This window comes from Vigna angularis, chromosome 10 (genome assembly GCF_016808095.1).
Source record: "Vigna angularis cultivar LongXiaoDou No.4 chromosome 10, ASM1680809v1, whole genome shotgun sequence".
Lineage (NCBI taxonomy): Eukaryota > Viridiplantae > Streptophyta > Magnoliopsida > Fabales > Fabaceae > Vigna > Vigna angularis.
The window spans coordinates 18,211,858-18,228,298 of NC_068979.1; the positions used below are offsets into that span (position 1 = coordinate 18,211,858).

The 16,441-nt window shown below is 36.1% G+C and overlaps 1 protein-coding gene and 1 non-coding gene across 2 annotated transcripts; one reads left to right on the forward strand and one right to left on the reverse strand.

Annotated features, from left to right (window-relative positions):
* Positions 1-8,205: 8,205 nt before the first annotated feature.
* LOC108334878 (uncharacterized) lies at positions 8,206-9,702 on the reverse strand. Its single transcript, XM_017570807.2, has one exon. It carries the CDS (start codon positions 9,700-9,702, stop codon positions 8,206-8,208), a length of 1,497 nt encoding a protein of 498 aa, XP_017426296.1.
* Positions 9,059-9,166, forward strand: LOC128194564 (small nucleolar RNA R71). Its single transcript, XR_008245939.1, has one exon. It is a non-coding gene; the product is annotated as a small nucleolar RNA R71 (small nucleolar RNA).
* Positions 9,703-16,441: the final 6,739 nt, after the last annotated feature.

Genomic DNA, 16,441 nt, shown 5'->3' on the forward strand with positions numbered 1-16,441 from the left:
TCATAAAATATAAATTTTAATTTTTTGTAAATAATAAATATATAGTATAATATCACGACCTATTTATAAATAAATATTAAAATATTCACTATTTACTTATGTGTATATTTATTATTCGATTTAGGTTTTATCACGACTATTTATAAATAGATATTAATACTTTTGTCATGAATACATTAAGTTATGTTTCCAAAATTATATATTATCATAATGATTTTTTAAAAATAAATTGAAATCTGAGATGAATTGTATATTTAGTTGAATTTGAAAAGAAAATTGTTTAATTGAATAAAGTTTTGTATTGTGATTGATCTTGATTTGAAAAGGGTGTTAAAAAACAAGGGCAGTGAGAAGGGAGTGAAAGAATAGTGAGACAAATAATTTAAGGTGGGTTGTTGAAAGTTAGGGATAAAAATGTGACCTAATTGAGCGGCGATCTAATCCAACATTTTTTATCCTTGTCAAAATGTCTCCCTTTATATCTTGCATTGCATCTAATTTAACCAAATTTACCAAACTGGAATTCTTATTTTAAAGGGCCCTCAAATCTTTTATGCATTAAATTATATACTTTTAAAACTTTCATGTATATTCCACACAATTCACTTTCTACAGATGTTTCTTCCATCAATATATCACACATCATATACTTAAAAGGATACAAATTAAATACTATATAATGTTAATTCCATATTATATTTTTACTTATTAAAAAAGCTATGAAATTAAAAAAAAATCATCTAGAAGTAATGGAAAATTCAATTCATAACATTTAATAAGAGTATTATAAACATTAAAGTATTTTCATGTATGTAAGGTACTGTAATATCTGTGCAGGTTCTTGAAACTGTGGGTATTTATCATACTTATTGTTCGTATATTTGAAAATGGAAAATATTTAAATATTCTCATATAATATTATTACAAAATTTTACACCAGAAGAAATAAAAAAGAAAAAGAAAGAAAGTGTAAAATAATGAATGTTGATGAAGTGTGTGAAAAAGTGTTGTTAAATATTGTAATTCATCGTGTAACGTTCATTGCAACGTTAAAATATTTTTATTGCAAAAGAACGTTCATCCTTTACAACGTTCATAATTTACAACGTTCTGATACTAGGTGTTTACATGTTCTATAAATGAAACAATTTTTTTCATTTAAAAATACACTAAAATCAATCTTTTCTTATTCTCTTTTTCTCTTAGTTTTATCTTTTATCTCTTTTTCTCTTCTAAAAATATTATGGGTTTATTTTATACTCTTTTAAGAAATCATTGCTAGTTCTGAGGGGACTTGCGCAATATACCGTAGATAAGTCCTTAAGGACAGTGAAACTACACGCCTCAGAAAATACTGTTTTGTCAGCTTTTCTACAACAATCTTAAGGATGTATGACTGACATCAACAACATGCCTTCGGAGAGCCAAACCATTGTTTCCGAAACTCAGACGGTCTTTGCAAAATCACTTCCGGACATGTCAAAAGTCAAGGTTTTCTCTGGACAGAACTTCCAATGCTGGCAAGAACGCGTGTCCACCCTTTTAGACATGTATGGAGTTGTTGTTGCCCCTAAAAGGTACGTACACAAACCTCATCACAAAAAGAAAAATAATTTTCTTAAATCCCGTCCCAATAAATTTAAACCCACATTTAAAAAGAAAGGAAATTGTTTTGTATGCAGAAAGTCAGACCATCATGCACCACAGTGCAGGCATAGAGTGAGAAACGACAATTCTCCTAGTACAAATATAGCCAAAGGAGATGACATTATTGTCGCGGTCATTTCTCAAGTAAATCTGATGACCAATATAAGCAAATGTGTAGTAGGCTATGGTGCTACCAGGCGTATTTGTGCAAACAAAAGTGCCTTTACCTCTTACTCTAATGTAGGGGATGGAGAAGAACACGTCTACCTCGGAGATTCCAGGACTACTCCTGTTCTGGGAAAAGGAAAAGTTCTTCTTAAGCTCACATCTGGAAAGACTCTGACCTTGAGTGATGTGCTACAAGTGCCATCAATCAAAGTTAATTTAATCTTTGTAGCACTACTAGGAAAGGTGGGGGTTAAAGTGTCTTTTGAGTCTAACAAGATCATTATGACAAAAAATAATGTTTTCGTGGGGAAGGGATATTTTGATCAAGGACTTTTCATACTGAATTTTTCTGAAAATATTAATGAATCAAGTTATTCTGCTTATATTGTTGACTCATATGATATATGACATGCTAGATTAGGACATATGAATTCCTTGTATGTTTTGAAATTACAACGACTAGGATTGATTAATATGCATGATAAATAGAGTAGTAAGTTTGATATATGTGAAGAATCTAAAATAACAAAGAAAACATGTTTTTCTGTAGAACTCCAAACTAAATTATTAGGGTTAATTCATACTGATATAGCTGATTTGAAACAAACCATGTCTAGAGGAGGTAAAAATTATTTTGTGACCTTTATAGATGATTTTCTAGATACACCAAACTTTACTTAATCACATATAAAGATGAAGCCTTTGATGTGTTTTTAACCTATACAGCAGAAGTAGAAAATTAATTGAATAAGAAAATTAAGAGGAGGATCAGATAGAGGTGGTGAGTATGTACTGTTTAATGAATTTTGTGTTAAAGAAGGTATTATTCATGAAGTGACCCCACTATATTCACCTGAGTTTAATGGAGTAGCTCAGAGAAAAAAATAGAACCCTTAAGGAAATGATGAATGCTATGCTTATTAGTTCTGGTGCACCTGATAACCTTTGGGGAGAAGCCTTGTTTACTGCATGTTTTTTTACAAAATAGAATACCCCAAAAGAAAACCTGTAAAATTGCTTATGAGTTGTGGAAATGTTACTAACCTAACCTTAAATATCTAAGAGTGTGGGGGTGCCTAGCTAAGGTGATGTTACCCGATCCTAAGAAAAGGAAAATAGGCTCTAAAACCTCTGATTGCATGTTCTTAGGTTATGCTGAACATAGTGCTTCCTATAGGTTTCTAGTTGTTAAAAGTAACATACTTGAGAGAAATTCTATAATGGAGACGAAAAATGTTAAGTTTTTTGAACATGTGTTTCCCTTAAAGATTAGTGGGATGTCTTTTTTGAACATGTGTTTCCCTTAAAGTAACCTACTGATTATAATAATAATAGTGATATCATGAATGAGGATTTGAGAAGAGGCAAAAGACAAAGAAAGTAAACTTCCTTTGGAGATGACTTTTATACTTATCTTATTGATAATGATCCAACAAGCTTTGTAGAAGCTACTAGTGCTCTTGATGCAAAACAGTGGGATAAGGCCATTAGGACTGAAATTGAATCAATTCAGAAAAACAGTACTTGGACTTTAGTAGATTTGCTTAAAGGAGCAAAACCCATTGGTTGTAAGTGGATCTTTATGAAAAAATATCACCCTGATGGATCCATAGAGAAGTATAAGGCAAGATCAGTAGCAAAAGGTTTTACTCAAAAGTCCAACATAGATTATTGTGATACTTTTGCTCTTGTGACTAGGATTTCCTCTATTTGAGTGTTGTTAGCTCTAGCAGCTATCCATAAACTAGTGATACATCAGATGGATGTTAAAACAACCTTTTTGAATGGTGATCTAGAGGAGAAAATTTATATGACTCAACCTGAAGGGTGTGTTGTACGTGGTCAAGAGGATAAAGTATGCAAACTCTTAAAATCCTTGTATGGGTTGAAACAAACACCAAAACAATGGCATGAAAAATTTGATAATGTGTTGCTTTGTGATGGTTTTCACCTAATGATGTTAATAAATGTGTTTACTCTAAATCTGAAAATGGTGATTGTGTCATTGTATGCTTGTATGTGGATGATATATTAATCTTTGGTACATGCAATGAGATTGTCGCTGTAACTAAATTGTTTCTAGGATCAAATTTTGAAATAAAAGACATGGGTGAATGTTAAACTGATATTGGTCGCACAAAATCAGAACAAAGTAAGTTTCCCCACTAATGAAGTATAGGGACAACCTAGGTATCAATCCAAAGACTCGGCTAAAATTAAGCTTAAAGTGTAGAATTAATTCTTATATTTTATTTACTAACTACCAACTCACAGGTGGGGAAACGGAATTAAAACAAAGAAAATTTAAAAGAAAACAGTAAAGAAACGAAAACTGTTTTAAAAAGAAAAGAGGAAAAATAAAATGCAAGAAAATAAAACCTAAACTAAACTATAGAATCTATGTATAACAGAACAGAACCTAAACTAAAATGAGAACTGAATGTAATTAAAACTAACCTATGAATGCTAACAGTTAACAGCACAAGGAAAACAAAACTAAAACTGAACCTAATCTATATATCATCAAATAGAAAATAGGAGCAGAAATCATAATTGAAACAAAACAAGAACAATATAACAACACTGAAATTGAATTTAATCTGACAATTATGAAGCTTAACATCTCTCAAGAAGACCTCTTGATAATTCATGCTCACTATGGAGTCATATTACATCCAAAACAGATGTAGAAATGTGGATGTTTTCCTTCACAAATCTCAAATAAAAATTCAATTCAGATCTAAAATCACATACAAAAATAATAGAAGAACAAGAATAAAAACACAGAACTAAATGAATTTCTATTTACTGGACTCATCTTTGGCTCGAGGAGACATCTCGAAAGTGAATGCTCAAAATAGAGTCATTTGATTCCAAAAGGAAATACAGAATGCAAAGAATCACAGTCCAATTCGTTTATTCGTTGAAACAACACAAGAAACACACAAGCACGAAACATAACAGAATATCAAAATACTGGACATATGAAACATCAAGAACAAACTATATTATTAACGAGAAAAGAAACTTACAAAAATTGTACCGAATACAAGCTCAATCAGAAGCACCGCGGTTGTCACCACCGTGATATGCGCTCTAAAAGCAAGGAGAACGGGATCCTACTCTATAGAAAATGGAAAAGAACCCTAATCTACAGAGCTTAGAACTATGAACAGAAAACTGTATCTCAAAATGTGCCAAAGTATCGTATTTACAAGGTGAAAGCCCTTTTTATAGGGTCAGAAAAACAAAAGAAAATGAAAGAGGGAAAAGGAAAGGGGAAAAAATGGGAGATGGAGAACCTTGCTGTGACGCTTCGAGCTCTCCACGTGGCAGCTCCGGTCAGCCCCATTTGCTTGCTGGTCAGCTTCTCCGGTCAGCTTCTTCCTCACCGATCAGCTTCTTCAGCACGTGTGCAACTTCGATGGAATAGCACGAACCTCAGGTAAGTGATGTGCTCCTCTCTTCAGCTTTCGTTCTGCCCTTTCTCCAAATGAAGTACTCCAGCAAAGAACCCCTAAGGCAACAGTGCACCAAAACGCACCGCATCACTAATTGGATTTCAGCCCACCAGAGTTTGCAATAGCAGCATTCCAGCAGTAGCTTCCAGCAATTTGAACGCCCAATCCAACCCAAATGCTTTGCATCTGTAACCCAATTCTTAGGGCCTTTCTGCAATAAGAAGAAAATGAATTAATGCCCAATAAAAGAAATATTTCAGCAAGTCAAAAAAATTAAAAGAAAAAGTAAAGAAAAAGATTTTCATTATAAGATTTTCTCTAAAAAAAAATATTAATATCCTAATTATTTACAAATGCTAAAAATTACCCCTAAAAACATGATTTTAACTAAAATTTTATAAAACTAAAGAATTAAGAGAAAAACATAAAACTAATATAATTCTAAGAAATTAAAAACAAAAATGCACTAACAAAATCTTCTAAACACAGAAAATAATGCAAATTTGGAGAGTTATCACACCCCCACACTTAGACAACTGCCCTCCTGGGCAGGGACAAACAAAAAAGACAAGGAAAAGAAAGACTCAATCTACAAATGAAAAGACTAAACACATAACTAGGAACACTGGATTCTATCACACTTAAACTCAACTCTGCTATTTACACAGCTACTAGCTATTTTTCTCTAATCAAAACTGCACAATCAGAATCAACAACTCTAAATCTAAGTTTCAGTAACTCTAACAAGTAAACAACAATTAGATTCAACCAAAACAAACAGAAATATACAATTCAGAGAAGTAGCAGCCCAAGTTCAACCTCACAGGATAAAGTGTTTCTCTCAAAGCACTCAAGTGTTAGGTCAGCCTGTGTTTCACTCCACATAACATGATAGACCACAATTCACAACTTTGGAAAAATTCTAATTGACACTGCTTGAATCAAGATAACTCTAGATCACTAGGACTTTCATGGCTTGTAATGTAATGGAGAATGGAAAGGCTAGATGTATGGAAAGTAGAAGCTGGAATGGATTAGAGAATGTGCAAGAAAGAAGGGAGAATCTGAAACTCACTGCAGGTATTGCATTCTTTTCTTGGCCAGAATCCCTTTTTTTTTTTTTTTACTCAGGTCTTTTTCTCAATCAATTTTCTCTTTTTCTCTTTTCCAGACCTTTTTTTTTTCTTTTTCAGATCAGATTTTTTTTCTTTTTAGAGCTCTTTTTCTTTTTTTTTTCTTCTCAACTTCACCTCTGGCCTCACTCTTTTTCTGCTTTCTGAGTTCTAAATTCTCCCTACTTCTCACACGACTCTAAGGTTTTATGTGTATGATTGGGGAAAGGGTTTGTAATGGATGGAAAGCAAAGAAAAGGCTAAGGCTCAAATGAGGGTACAATGGAAAGAAATGTGAATGGGAAGAAGAAAGAAGGCCTAGATCATCTCTAAAGTTCTACCAAGATCAAGCACATCAAAGAGAATTAATACAAAATCAGAACTATGACTATACATGCATGCATTCACACTAGAAAGAAAAAATTGGCCCAAAACTCTCCAGGGTTAAAAAGTTGTCAAAATTGAACTTGCTACTCTCTATCATGCAAAAACTGATTATTTAGACTGAACTAACTGCAAAAACTACTGCTAGAGCTACATCTACTCAATTCTAGAGCTAAAGACACTATTGGCAATCTATCTTAAAGAAATAAAGCTAAGAAGTTAAGTAAATCAGCAAGGAATTGAATGTAATGCGAAATAGAATCTAGAAATACCGAAACAACATTACCTAAGCTATATACAATAGACAAAGCAACACAGAACAGAATGTAACCAAAAAGAACTCAAATCAATAACAGGGAAAAGAATTAAGCAAAAGCAAGAAGCAATCAGATACCTAAAGCAATGAACCTAAACAATCAAAACAGAAATGTAAAGAAAGAAGAAACTAAAGCAAGAAAAACCTAAAGGGAATTCTAAGTGAAGACTAAGACAGATCCTAAAGAATAGAAACAAAGGTTAGAGAAATAAAAGGAACCTGGAATTAGTCCTAAACTACCTAATATATTTACTGAAGATAAACCTAACCTATTCCTATAAGCTACCTAACATAAGCGATAAAAACAGAATAGAGAATTGACAAAAAGAAAGCTAAACAGATTCAGAAAAATTTTAAAAACAGCAGCAGACAGAAAATAGAACCTAATTATGAACAAAATCCTAATTGAAAACTTAAAACAAAGCATGAAAATAAAATGAAGAAAAGAAACTAATGAAGAACTAAAACAGAGCAAGAAACTAGCATAAGGAAGACAAAAATAATAGAAATAAGCAAAGAAAAGGGACCTAAAAGAAGTTCTAAAACAGATTAAAAAAAAAACAGTAAAAGAACCTAAGCTAAAACAACATAAACCAGAAAATGAATGAACTGTAAAAACCTAAGAACTATTATCAACAAAGCTAAAAACTAAACTAAAATAGATCAGTAACAAAAATAGGTATTTACAGACTAAACAAGAATGGGAAACTACTCTAGGTATTTAAAACTAAACCAATGCATACCTAAACTAAAGGAAAAACAGCTCAGAGAAAAAAAATTACCCCTATTTTACTCAGAAACAGATGCTAACAAAGCTATATACATCAAAAAAAAAAAAAAAAAAAAAAAAAAAAAAATTTAAACCAACCTATACCTTCCCACCCCCACACTTAAGAGGCACATTGCCCTCAATGTGTGAATGAGTAAGGTTTTCTAATCAGCAAAAACATAGCAGATATGCACAAAACAGATACTAATGGAGATATGCAAAAATTAAAGGCACAATTGGAACAAAGAATGTACAAAGCAGAACCAAAAGAAACATATTATTCAATGTATGTGACAGTAATAGAAACTGAAAATGAAAAATAAGAAAGAAAGCTTATTCGTTGAAGCTTTATGTGTTGCTTGGTGCTTCCTTTGGGTTCACCACTGGCTGAGCAGGAATGCCTCCAGCCTTCTGATTCACCAGTTCATTTACAGCATGAGCCAGCTGCCCAATCTGCATCTTCATGTCCTGAATGATTGCCTCTAGAGTAGGGTCCATCCTAGGTTGCATTTGTGACTGGTTCTGCCTATACTGCTGGTTCTGCCCTCCATAGTATGATGCAGTCTGCCTATTCTGCTGTGCATACTGATTCATGCTCTGCATCAGCCCATTTGACTGCTGTCCACTCTGCTGATTGTACGGAGGTGCTTCGTATCTCGGGTTCATCATGTTCCTCCATCCTGAATTCTGTGAATTAGGAGCTTGGTTGTAATGTGGTGGCTGATTCTGGGTTTGCCATGGCTGTTGATTCGGCCTGAAGAGTCCTTGCTGATATTGGAATGCAGCTGCCACTGATTCAGCTCCAGTGGTGTTTTGAAGTTGATAACACTGATCTGTGAAGTGTTGATCTGATGCACACAGACCACAGTGCTTCCTTACTGTATTCACTTGGCCTCCTAAAGCCATCTGCCTCATCAGCTCAATTAGCTCCAAAATTTTGTTCCCCATCAGCAGGTTGTTCTCAGTAAACATGTTGGTTCTCACTGAATCTGAGATTGCATTCAGTTGCATCTCATGAACTCCTTTACTACTGCTACCTCTGGTGTAAGTCTGCTGGTAATTCTCAGCCATGTTTGCAATGAGGTTTCTTGCTGCAGATGGTGTCTTGTCCATGAGAGTGCCTCCACTTGCTGCATCTATCATGTTCCTTTCTTGAGGCAACAACCCTTCATAAAAGTATTGCAGCAGCAGCTGCTCATTGATCTGATGGTTGGGACAGGTGGAGCACAACCTCTTGAAACGTTCCCAGTATTCAAACAAATTCTCCCCAGGCAGTTGTCTAATTCCACTTATTTCTTTTCTCACAGCTGCTGTCCTGGAGGCAGGGAAGAACCTTTCCAGAAATTTCCTCTTCATTTCTCCCCAGCTAACTATGGGTACATTCTGAGAAAACAGCCACTCCTTGGCAGCATCTTGTAGTGAAAATGGAAAGGCTTTCATCTTGACAATCTCCTCAGGCACATCCAGTGGTTTCATAGTTGAACAGACCACTGTGAACTCCATAATATGCTTGTGAGGGTCCTCCCCTGCTGACCCATGGAACCTTGGCAGAAGCTGAATGAACCCAGATCTAAGATCAAAGTTGGGTGCCCCCTGCACATATGGCACTTGGATACACAGGGGCTGGAATCCAATTTCCTGATTAGCCAACTCCTTTAATGTTCTCTCTCCTTGCTCCACAGTCATGTCTTCAGTCTCAGATGTATCTGATAAACACTCAAATGAAGTTGGAAATGATCCAGTAGCCTCAGATTCACGCTGGTTCTTCTCCTTTTTGATCCCTTTTCTATTTCTGCCAATTTCTGGATCCAGGGTAAACAAAGGGCTGTGATTAGCCCTGGTCATACACTTTCAACTCTCACAGCTAGGAAAACACCTGTTAGTTTGCAAATTCAGAGAGAAAATAAAATAATTTTTCATTACATGCACTTCTATTTCTACCTAAACCTCCTCAACATATGTATTGACTAAGCACCCATAAATACAGTAATTATCAGCAACACAAATGAAAGAACAAAACAGCACAGAATCAAGACAGATGCACAAAACAGATAGCACATGAATATTTATACAAATCAGAACAAAAAAAAAAAAATCATTGAAAACCATAACGAAAAACAGAATATAAAATCTACAGTAGGAAAATCAACACAGTACAAAAAAAAACAGAACAGAAAAGGAGATAAAGAATATTCAAGGTGGATTTTCTAGAACTGGATCATTGAACTGCAGTGTACTTTTCTCATTTTCTAAAGGCTGCTTCTCCTGGAAGATTTTTAATTGATGACCATTGACTGTGAATGACTTATCAATCCCCGGTTTCCTAATCTCCACTGCCCCATTTGGGAATACTTCGACTATTACATAGGGCCCTTCCCATTTTGACCTAAGCTTGCCAGCTATCAACTTCATTTTGGAGTTGTACAAGAGCACTTTCTGCCCAATACTGAACTCTTTCCTTGAGATATTCATATCATGAAACCTCTTCACTTTCTCTTTATAAAACCTTGAATTCTCATAAGCCTCCAGCCTGATTTCATCCAGCTCTTGCAGCTGCAATTTCCTCTGCTTCCCAGCTGCATTATACTCCAAGTTGCACCTTTTAACAGCCCAGAATGCCTTGTGTTCAATCTCTACTGGTAAATGGCATGATTTGCCAAATACTATCCTGAAAGGAGACATCCCAAGAGGTGTACGATATGCTGTCCTTTGTGCCCACAGTGCTTCATCTAGCAACTCACTCCAATTCTTCCTATTTGGCTGGACCAGTTTTTGGAGCAGCTTCTTCACTTCTCTGTTAAACACCTCTGCCTGCCCATTTGTTTGTGGGTGGTAAGGTGTAGACACCTTATGTTTCACTCCATATCTGCTCAGAAGTGTTGCTATAAGCTGATTGCAGAAGTGTGTGCCTTGATCACTAATTATTGCCTTTGGAACCCCAAACCTGCAAAAAATGTTAGTTTTCAAGAATTTGGAGACTGTTCTAGCATCATTCGACTTGGTTGCTTTTGCCTCTACCCACCTAGACACATAATCTACAGCCAACAGAATGTAAGAATACCCAGATGAGCTTGGCAGGGGTCCCATAAAATCAATGCCCCATACATCAAAGATTTCACAAAATAATATATTCTGCAGAGGCATTTCATTTCTCCTAGTTATATTCCCCCCAGCCTTTTGACAAACCTCACAACTCTTCACAAAATTATAGGCATCCTTGAAAAGAGTGGGCCAAAAGAACCCACTATCTAACACTCTTCTAGCTGTCCTGGTTGGGCCAGAGTGGCCTCCTACCAATGTATCATGACAGCCATGCAGGACTCCATTTATTTCAGTATCAGGCACACACTTCCTAATAATTTTATCACTACAAAACCTCCACAAATAAGGGTCATCCCACACATAATACTTTGCATCAGATTTCAATTTATCTATATAATGCCTAGATGCATGAATGGGCAAAACAGCAGCAGCTAAATAATTAACTAATTCAGCATACCAAGGAGGTTGAGTCAGAGCAGAAAATACAAACTCATCTGGAAACTTTTCATTCAGTGGAATTTTTTCCTCCTTTCCTGTTATTCTGCTCAAGTGATCAGCCACTTGATTTAAGGCTCCACTTCTGTCTTTAATTTCTATATCAAATTCCTGCATCAGAAGCAGCCACCTCATTAGCCTGGGTTTTGAATCAGCTTTCTTCATTAAAAATCTCAAGGCTGAGTGGTCTGTGTGAACCACAGTTTTTGATCCCAGCAAATATGGCCTGTACTTCTCCAAAGCAAAAATGACTGCCAGCAACTCCTTTTCTGTGGTGGTATAATTTTTTTGGGCAGCATCAAGGGTCCTAGACGCATATGCAATGACATGAGGGATCTTTTCTTTTTTCTGGGACAGCATAGCTCCCAATGCAAAGTCTGAAGCATCGCACATCAATTCAAAAGGTAATTCCCAGTTTGGAGGTTGAAGAATTGGTGCAGTGGTGAGTTTCCTTTTTAGCTCATCAAAGGCTCCCTTGCAAGCCTCATCAAATTCAAAGATTGAATCCTTTTGAAGGAGTCTAGACAGTGGCAAGGCTATGTTGCTGAAATTCTGAATGAATCGCCTATAAAAGCCTGCATGTCCTAGGAAAGAACGCACTTCCTTCACAGTGGAAGGGTAAGGTAGGGCAGAAATCACATCTATCTTAGATTTATCTACTTGGAAGCCCTTTTCAGAAATAACATGTCCTAGCACTACCCCTTCATTGACCATAAAGTGGCATTTTTCAAAGTTTAAGACTAAATCAGTTTCAATGCATTTTTTCAAAACTTTTTCTAAATTGCCTAGGCATTCCTCAAATGAATCTCCAAACACAGTGAAGTCATCCATAAAAACCTCCATGCAACTTTCTATTAATTCTGAAAAAATACTCAACATGCATCTTTGGAAAGTTGCAGGAGCATTACATAGTCCAAATGGCATCCTAGTGTAAGCATAAGTGCCAAATGGACATGTAAATGTGGTTTTATGTTGATCTTCAGGGTGTATATGAATCTGCATGTACCCAGAAAAGCCATCTAGAAAACAGTAAAAAGGTTTACCTGCCAACCTCTCAATGACTTGGTCTATGAAGGGAAGAGGGAAGTGATCTTTCCTTGTGGCTTGATTTAGCTTCCTGTAATCAATACAGACCCTCCACTTATTTGCAACCCTAGTAGGCACAAATTCTCCCTCTTGATTCTTTACAATTGTCATTCCAGATTTCTTTGGCACCACTTGAACTGGTGATACCCAAGTACTGTCTGAAATGGGGAAAATCATCCCTGCTTTTAAGAGCTTGCTCACTTCCTCCTTCACCACATTTTGAATAGTTGGATTCAACCTCCTTTGAGGCTGCCTAACAGGAACTGCATCACTGTCCAGCAATATTCTGTGCATGCAGAGGGCTGGACTGATCCCTGGTATATCTTCCAAAGTCCACCCAAGAGCCTTCTTGTGCTGTTTCAAGACTTGTAGCAACTGCTCTTCCTGGTCAGGGTTCAAACTTGCTGAAATGATCACTGGAAATGTACTTCCAGCTTCAAGATAAGCATATTTTAAGTGCAGAGGCAGCAGCTTTAATTCAGATTTTTGCTGCTGCTCTGGAGTTTCTTGTGCAGATTCTTCACCAAGTTCAAAAACGTCTTCTTCTAGTGCTTGCAAGTCCATATTTTCAAGGAATTTATCTTCACACCCAATGCAGAATTCAGCATGTAATTCTCCCTCTGCCATGTTCAAATCAGATTGCACCTGAAGCTCCAAATTATTACAACAAATTTCTGAATAACTGAACACCTCTGAATGGTTTTCCAGGGGATGACTCATGGCTTCAAAAATGTTGAATCTGACCTGGGTGTCTCCAAACTCCATGGTTAAATTTCCTTCATGCACATTGATAATGGTTTTTGCTGTCATTAAAAATGGTCTTCCCAAAATCAATGTAGGACTTTGCCTTGAATTCTCACCCTCCATTTCTAGAACATAGAAATCTGCTGGAAACATTAACTGATTTACCCTCACTAGGACATCTTCCACAATGCCCAAAGGTTTCGCAGTGCTTCTATTGGCTAGCTGGATAATAACAGATGTAGGCTTTAAATTTCTTAACTGCAGAGCCTTATAAACAGAACTGGGCATGACATTGATGGATGCTCCCAAGTCCACTAAAGCATTTGCAATGGAAATTTCTCCAATGGTGCATGGGATGGTAAAATGCCCTGGATCACTATGTTTAGGAGGCAGCTCCAACTTGGAAACAGTAGAAATATTTTTGATTTGTGGCCTCCTCAATCCTCTTTTATAGGTGCACACTTCTTTAAGGAACTTGGCATATTTAGGCACCTGTTTAATTGCTTCCAGCAGAGGCATATTAATTTCTATCTTCTGAAAAATCTTCAATAATTCAGCATCAGTTTCCAATTTCTTTTCTGCAGGTGCAGATTTGACAGGGAAAGGTGGTTCAATTATGATTTCTGGTTGCTGCTCATTCTCAGCAATTTTTTCTTTCTCCACTGAAGCATGTAACTCCTTTCCACTTCTTAACATGACTGCATTGGTACTGGCAGTCCTTTTTACTTGCACCTTTGGTTGATGAGCTGGTTGCATCTTTCCAAGTTCAGATGTTCCTCTCAAATGGGGAGGAATATACTTGGTGGTCTCTTTTTCCTCTGCAGGTGTAATTTCCACTGATACACTGCTCTCTTCAACATCTTTTATACAACCAGTTATCTTTTCATTCTCCCAAGAATTTTGTTGAGATCCCTTCAGATTCACTGTGCCCCAGTTCTCTTTTAAATTATTGGCTGCTGAATCACAGGTTGCATTTAAAGTGTTATCAGACCAGCCTAACATTCCTGACGTTGTCATCTTATTCTCTGAAGGTTGCTGATTCAGCCACTTCACTTTTTCCACCAGCTGGGACATTACTTGAGTCAATTCCCTTAAGTCTTTGGATTCTGCCCCAATTACCGGTACAGTAACAGCAGCTGTATTGTACAAATATCCTTGATAAGAGCACTCAGCCATTTTACTCAACAGCTGTCTTGCTTCAGCTGGAGTTCTATTCATTAAGGATCCTCCAGCAGCCACATCAACAAACATTCTCTCTCTTTGCAGCAGACCTTCACAGAAGTATGTTAGGAGTAGAGAATCTTGCAGCTGATGATTTGGGCACATGAGGCATAATTTATTGAATCTGTCCCAGAAATCAGCCAAACTTTCATTCTGCCCTTGCTCAATGGTGCAGATCTGCCTCCTAAAGTATGATACTCTTGATGCTGGAAAAAATCTATTCAAGAATCTACACTGCATCTCTTGCCAACTTCCAAAAGGCTGCTGCTGGTAGATTATCCAATACCTAGCAGTGTCTTGCAGGGATAAGGGAAAAGCCTTCATCATAACTAGTTCTTCAGCAGCTCCAGACGGCTTCATAGAAGAACACACCAGAATAAATTCTCTGATATGTTGGTGAGGGTCCTCATGCTCCCATCCATGGAAGGTGGGCAACAACCTTACGAAACCAGGTTTAAGTTCAATTCCAGATGCATTCTGCTCCAGGGGTAAATGGGTGCACACCGGCTGGTGACCCACTTCTTGGTTGGCCAGTTCTCTCATGGACTTCTCCAGAGGAAAAGCCATACTAAACAGCTCAGTTACAACACTCTCACGCTACTAAAACTACCCCAAGCTAATCTCACTAATTCTCCAAAGTTTGGCAGAACATACTCAGCCTAAACCTTCTCATCAGAGGTTCCAATCAAGCACTCAAAAACAACAAAAATAATCACCAAGACAGCTATCAAAATCAAAGTCCAAAACAGCAACAACAAAAACAAAAAAAAAAAAAAAATCAAAAATCCAAGTTCACACTACTGCAGTTTTAAAAATAGAACCTAAACATACTAAAAAGAACTTTGCAAAAAGAAGAAATAGATCCTAAGCTAGAAAGGACAAATATGAACACAAGAAAGAATTGCAAAGAAACAGAAAAAACTAGACAAGACTAACCTACACTCTAAAACTTAACTCGCCGAGTCCCCGGCAGCGGCGCCATTTGTTAAACTGATATTGGTCGCACAAAATCAGAACAAAGTAAGTTTCCCCACTAATGAAGTATAGGGACAACCTAGGTATCAATCCAAAGACTCGGCTAAAATTAAGCTTAAAGTGTAGAATTAATTCTTATATTTTATTTACTAACTACCAACTCACAGGTGGGGAAACGGAATTAAAACAAAGAAAATTTAAAAGAAAACAGTAAAGAAACGAAAACTGTTTTAAAAAGAAAAGAGGAAAAATAAAATGCAAGAAAATAAAACCTAAACTAAACTATAGAATCTATGTATAACAGAACAGAACCTAAACTAAAATGAGAACTGAATGTAATTAAAACTAACCTATGAATGCTAACAGTTAACAGCACAAGGAAAACAAAACTAAAACTGAACCTAATCTATATATCATCAAATAGAAAATAGGAGCAGAAATCATAATTGAAACAAAACAAGAACAATATAACAACACTGAAATTGAATTTAATCTGACAATTATGAAGCTTAACATCTCTCAAGAAGACCTCTTGATAATTCATGCTCACTATGGAGTCATATTACATCCAAAACAGATGTAGAAATGTGGATGTTTTCCTTCACAAATCTCAAATAAAAATTCAATTCAGATCTAAAATCACATACAAAAATAATAGAAGAACAAGAATAAAAACACAGAACTAAATGAATTTCTATTTACTGGACTCATCTTTGGCTCGAGGAGACATCTCGAAAGTGAATGCTCAAAATAGAGTCATTTGATTCCAAAAGGAAATACAGAATGCAAAGAATCACAGTCCAATTCGTTTATTCGTTGAAACAACACAAGAAACACACAAGCACGAAACATAACAGAATATCAAAATACTGGACATATGAAACATCAAGAACAAACTGTATTATTAACGAGAAAAGAAACTTACAAAAATTGTACCGAATACAAGCTCAATCAGAAGCACCGCGGTTGTCACCACCGTGATATGCGCTCTAAAAGCAAGGAGAACGGGATCCTACTCTAT

What these genes read in the sequence shown, in the direction of transcription:
- LOC108334878 (XM_017570807.2), bottom strand. Translation starts at nt 9,702, where the DNA reads ATGACCAGGGCTAATCACAGCCCTTTGTTTACCCTGGATCCAGAAATT.